A 6,504-nucleotide genomic window follows, 5' to 3' on the forward strand; every position below is an offset into this window, starting at 1 on the left:
TGGCGGGGCCCCGCAGCCGGGCCGGGTGGGCCAGCGCAGGGCCCCTCCGCCTGCCGCCGCCTCGCTCGGCGCCTATTTATCAGACGTGTGTATCTTATAGGAAGGTAATTTCAAATTTAACATGGTTAAAACGATTAAGGGGCCAGCAAGTGGCATGGTGGTTAAAGCAGTGGATTCCTGTGGTTTGAGTCTTGGCCTTGGCAGCTTGAAAGTCATGTTAGGTACATGTGTGTGCATGCCCAAAATCCCAGGAGGAGAAGGGAGGAGAGGGGAGTGTGGTGTGGCCCCCTCCCCAGGGTGATTTTTCACTTTGGTGAAAAATTCTGTCTGTCTCTCTCCAATGAGTGCGCATACCCTTTGGCAAAAAACTAACAAAAAGAAAGATTAAATGGATTTTGGAGGAAAGCAAAGTTTAATAACTACATTTCTTTCTTTTTTTTTTAAGAATTATTTTATTTAACTTTATTTATTATTATATCATTATTATTTTTCAGTTTGATCAGAGAGAGACAGAGAGAGAGAGGTAGTGAGAAAGCAAGCCACCAGGTCTGAGACTTGAACCGTGGTCGGCCATGTGGGAGTCCAGCGCCTTTAACCACCACGCCACTTGCTGTCCCCAATAACTACATTTCTTTAGGAATTGGATTAAGATGATATTGGTGTTTCATTTCTAGGTTCTGGCAAATGGTTATCTAAATACTTGAATTAAATGGTTAAAAGGTGGTTTTAGATTGTTGATATGGTTACATTATCTTTGATGTTTTTTCTTCATTATCTTTAGTAACCCATGATTATCTGTAAGAATAATTAATATTTACTCCTCAAGATATTATGTTAAATTCTATTTTATTTTAACTAATTGTATATATATTTAATTGGATATAAATTACTGTGCCTTTTATACATTATGCTGTCTTGCATAGTGCCCAGTTATAAATTTTTTTTAGTTATAAAATTAACTGCTATTAAGTTTTAAATTCAGTGTATGAATAAGTCCATAATTTTGCCATGTGTGTATCTCTATGGTCTAAAAGTTGTTTTTCTTTCTTTTTAAAAAAATAATTATTTTATTTAACTTTATTTACTTATCTTTTAAAAAAATTTATTTATTTAATTCCATTCGTTATTATTATTTTTTAATTTGACCAGAGAGAGACAGAGAGAGAAAGGGAAAGTGAGAAAGCAAGCCACCAGGACAAAGACTTGAACCATGGTCGGCCATGTGGGAATCCAGTGCCTCTAACCACCATGCCACCTGACAGCCCCTATTTACTTATTTTTAATTTGATCAGAGAGGGACAGAGTGAGTGAGAGAGAGAGGAGGGGAGAAAGCAAGCCACCAGGTCCAGGACTCAGACCATGGTTGGCCATGTGGGAGTGTCTAGCACCTTAACCACCACGCCACCTGGTGGCCCCCAACATGATTTTTGTTTATGGTACAGTTGATTTTGATTTTTCTTTTTTTAAGAATTATTTGTTTTATTTTATTAATTATTAGTATTATTATTTAATTTGCCATAGGACATGTGCACCCATAAGAGGGTGGTACACACACTTACACACACACACACACACAGAGGGAGAGGGAGAAGGAGAAGGAGAGAGAAAGCAAGCCCCTAAGTCTGGGAGTCCAGCTTGGCCAAGTGGGTGTCCAGAACTTTAACCACAATGCCACCAATTAGGCCCTGATTTTTATTTTTATTAAAATCAATCTTATGAAACTAGTGTTAACTGCTGACAGGTTGGTCCATATTCTTAGGTCATTCATTTGTTTTTTGAATAAGTTATACATTTTGATTGAATGGCTACCCTTTGCCAATTATTGTTATATAATAAATATTCTGTGATAAAAGTTGATACCTCGTCCAGAACTTGTGTGGTACAAATTAAAAACATGAAACTAAAAACAAACACAATAAACAAAACCAGACCAGCACGTGCATATAGGCACACCCCTAAATGATTTTAATTTTTACCTGAACAAATTGAAATCCTAGATGAAATAGTCTTTTTCAGATCTTTGGTAAATCAAAACTAATGGAAGAGGAGCTTATAGGCTGTCAAGTTCACAACTTCATTAATTGTTAAGTTTTAGCTAGTGTAGGGTATGTTGATTTACTCTTTATAGTGTAATGCTTTCATAAGTCAGTTTAAATTTATGTTTAAAATGGAGTAATGAGAAGGCTGGGAGATTGAAGAAGGGAGAGGAGAAGCTTAAAGGAAGAATGTTATTATGCATATGTATAGATAGATAAATATAAGATATCTTTCTTAGACTAAAGTGAAACCTTCAAATTCTTACCCCTTTTCCCTTCCCAACTTGCCTATTTCTTCCCGTAAGAGTTTCCTTTTTTGCTGGGTGTCACATTTAGCATTGAAGGGTTTAGCTTTATATGCTCTGTAAGCTAGATTAAAGCCATCCTTCTAAGACTGCTGCATTAGCATTTTTTCTCAACCTTTAGCTGCCATTTACCTGAAGAACATGGTGACACAGTACTGGCCGGACCGAGAACCTCCACCGGGAGAAGCAGTATTTCCATTCAACATTCATGAAAATGATCGTCAGCAAATACGTGATAACATTGTGGAAGGAATAATTCGGTCTCCCGATTTAGTGAGGTACGTTATGCTGTGTCCATATGATTACTAGGAAACGTGAGCTGTTTAAATATGGGTGTGGGGTCTGTTGGAGTGAAATGTCAATCTCACCTTTTTTTTTTAAGACATAAAGTAATGAAGATGTACATTCAAATAATATGTTACTTGTATTTGCATTAATAATTATTTGGCTCAAATATTGTTTAAAGATTTATTTATTTAATTTAATTTTTATTTATTTATTTTTTAAATTTTATTTTAACTAGAGAGATAGAAAGGGAAAGTGAGGAAACAGGCCACCAGATCTGGCACTCAAACCATGGTTGGCCATGTGGGAGTCCAGAGCACACCACCTGCCAGACCCTGCCTCAGATATTTTTGAAAATATTTATTGGGTTGTTGGAAAAGTTGACACATTTTTGCATAGAAGAACATGGAAAAATATCATGACTTTTCCGACAACCCAATAGTTGCCATAAGTTATCACAAAGAAGTGAGGTAAGAATCATAGTTTATCAAAGTGATTGTGTAAATACTCTGTGTTTCTAGTGGTGAGCTCTTGACTTTTTTTACATTCTTCTTTGGTTTGCTTTAGAGGGAGTTTTGATTGTGGGATTTAAAAGCAAAATTTCTTCATTTCTTCTGTGAGAGAGACAAAGAGTTAAGTTGGGTATACCCAACATTTTATAGTACTGGTAATTTTTTTCTTTCTTTCTTTTTTTTTTAAAGGTTTTTGCCATGGGATGTATGTGCTAGCTGGAGAAAGACAGAAAGTGAGAAATTACCCCTAAAAAGGGGTGCATGCACGTGTTTGAATTTCAGACCAGTGCGTCTTGATTCCCCCAACCTCAGTCAGCCAGTATCTCAGGCACATGTTCGATATATACAGGAACCCCCAGGAAGTGAACCTGTCACTTCCACATATGGCTTCAGCATCATGCGGAACACTGCATTCCTACTGCCCCACCATAGCTGGTCAATTTTGGGAATTTTATACTACCCCCCTTCTATTAAAAAAAAAAGAATGATTCAACTTTATTTATATATTTTATTTTAATTCGACCATAGAGGAACAATAAGAGAGAGACAGAGACAGAGAGAGAGAAAGTGAGAAAGCAAGCCACCAGGTCCGGGACTTGAACTATGGTCGGCCATGTGGGAGTCCAGTGCCCTCAACCACTACACCATCTGCTGGCTGCACTACCCCTTTTCTTAACCCATTGCATATATTTTTATTCATTTTTAATCAACTGAGTGTCTTTTTCTTTGGTGAAGACAGGATAGCGTAGATATAAACTTAGGGAAATTGTCGCCAGTTTCATAAAATACCATGCAGCACCATCCAGTAGAGCTTTCTGCAGTGAAGGGAATGTTCCATGTCCATTCTGTCCAGTAGTTAGCCTCTTAGTCTAGATGGCTGTCGAGCACTGGAAATGTGGCTAGGGTAACTGAGGCACTGTGAGTTTTTCTGTTTTTTAGAGGGAGTTTTGCTATAGGTCACATGTGCTCACTGAAGAGACAGAGAAAGAGAGACAGAAAGTGAGAAATTCCCCCCCAGGGGTGATGGCCATGCTGCAGTCTGTCTTCCATTTTTCTCTTGGCATTTTCAGCATGCATCATACATGCCCAGTGTAAGTTTTAAGCTTCTGGTTCTGGGACTCAAACCATGGTCAACTATGTCAGAGTCCAACAACGTAACCATTAGGCCATCTGCTGGTACCACTGTGTATTTAATTACATTTAACATTGGTTTGTATAAAGGGTGCATGTGTTACTAGTGACTGCCCTATTGAGCAGCATAACTGTAGAGTCATAAAAAGTTTGCAATCTTGGGGCTGGCAGGTGGCAGGGTGATTAAGGTGCTGGACTCCCTCATGGTTTGAGTCCTGGACCTGGTGGTTTACTTTCTCACTTTGCTGCTCTTTATTTCTCTTTTTTTTTTTTTTTTTTTTGAGAGAGAGATTTTTTGATATAGAGCATGTGCATTCATCAGAGAAACAGAGAGAAAGAGAGAAATAAAAAGTGAGAAATCACACCCCAGGGGGGATGGCCAGGCTGCAATGCCTTTTCCTCCATCTTAGGATTTTGGCCACGCACTCACAAATTTCCAGCATAAGTTTTAAGCAGCCGGGTCTGGGACTTGAACTGTGGTCGACTACATGGGAGTCCAGTGATGTAACTGCCATGCCATTTGTTGGTCTTTCCTCTCTGTCCTTTTTTTTTTTTTGGAGAGGTTTTTGATATAGGGCACGTGTACTCACCAGAAAGACAGAGACAAAAAGACAGAAAGCGAGAAATCACCACGCCGCAATCCCTTCTCCATTCTTCTCTCGGGATCTTGGGCACACACGCACCCGCACCTGGCGTCAATTTAAGCCACCAGGTCCGGGACTTGAACCACGGTCGACTACATGGGAGTCCAGCGACATAGCCATTATGCTAACTGCTGGTCCCCCCCTCACTGTCTTTTTCTCTGTGTGTGTGTGCCTCTCTGGTCAAATTAAAAAATAATAGAATAAAATTAATTTAAAATTTTTTTCAATCTTAAAAATAGGAAAAATGAGTTCTTTTCATCATACAAGTTAGCAGTTAGGAAGAAAATTGAGGGGCCAGCAGGTAAAGCAGAAGGAGGGGAATGAAGTTGTTTAATGCCAGTAGGTTAGATAGGACTAGCCCCGAGTGTCTAATGATTACGGCATAAGCAATGGAAAGGAAGTACAAGGGGAATGGTGACGGAAGAAGAGCAGACATTGAACTCTTTGTGCAACGATGTTGCTAGTTGAAAGGAGAAAATGGATGTATTTCCATTGGTTATCCCAGTGCCAGTTGTGGCACTGTTGTCCGTATGGTACCATCATGCATCCATTTCTTGTCAAAATCTTTGTTTCCCGATTTCCCCGTATCTCCCAGTAGTTCTACACATAGTACCGTAGTCTGTTCAGTCTGTACAGTGGACCGAATAAGGGCGTCTTTGGTGATAATGTATATTTAGGAAAAGTTTTTTCTTTATTCACGATAAGAGTGTGTGTGCACACGTGTGATTGGGGAGGGGGAAGAGGAGCACCCTCCCCAGGGTGTGGTCATACTGTGATCCCCTTCCTGTAGTCTCCCAGCCCAGTGGACCTGGGGTACTCATGCACATGCTCAGTGGATTTCAGGCTGACCAGGATGCGAATTTGACCTGCGATCATCTCTGTGATCCAGCTTCTCTCTCTCTCTCTCTCTCTCTTTTTTTTTTTTTTTTTTTAGAAATATTTCATCTTATTTATTGTTACTGTTATTTTTAAAAAAATTTTGCTACATGACACGTGTGCTCACCAGCGAGAGACAGAGAGAGAGAGAAAGAGAGAAGAGGAAAAGTGAATAAAAAAACTGCCAGGTACAGGACTCAAACTGCAGCCTGCTTTATGGGAGTTCAGTGCCTTCCTCACCATGCCACTTGCTGGCCCCAATCTGGCTCCTCTTGAGTAGTGCATTTCAAACTCTGTGTCATGGACCCAACCCATTTGGTGAAGAAAAATTTTCTTCTTTATTTTCTCTTCAATCCTAATTACAGTTAAGATCTCGTGAGGAAATAGTTACTAATCTACGAGTTGATCACTTTGTGGTTTTGTTAAAGGGATATTTTCTTTTTCTGTGTTATATCTTTTCTATTTATTTATTTTCATTTATTTTTTTTTTTGGAAATAGCTCTTAGCTTTCCTCTACAGGAATTTGTCCCGTCCCGGGGGGACAGCCGAACGGGTTTCTTGAGTGAAGGAGTGAGAGCCGGGGCAAGCAGCGTAGTGTTACAGCACGGAGACGACAGTGTCGTCTGTTTATTGTGGGCAGCACGGTACAGCACAGAGACGACGCAGTGTCACAGCTCTTAAGGGTCGCGTCGTCTACTGTGAGCAGCACGGAGAC

At 39.7% G+C, this 6,504-nt stretch overlaps 1 protein-coding gene across 3 annotated transcripts in view; it reads left to right on the top strand.

Annotated features, from left to right (window-relative positions):
* IPO8 (importin 8) overlaps positions 1-6,504 on the top strand; it is a 92,762-nt gene that overhangs the window by 14,265 nt on the left and 71,993 nt on the right. For all 3 annotated transcript variants that reach the window (XM_027770926.1, XM_027770927.1, XM_006140247.3), the window contains exon 3: positions 2,463-2,619. In XM_027770926.1, the coding sequence (XP_027626727.1) occupies positions 2,463-2,619 (157 nt within the window). The remainder of the gene's footprint in view (positions 1-2,462; positions 2,620-6,504) is intronic.

This window comes from Tupaia chinensis, unplaced genomic scaffold, assembly GCF_000334495.1.
Source record: "Tupaia chinensis unplaced genomic scaffold, TupChi_1.0 Scaffold000028_1, whole genome shotgun sequence".
NCBI lineage: Eukaryota > Metazoa > Chordata > Mammalia > Scandentia > Tupaiidae > Tupaia > Tupaia belangeri.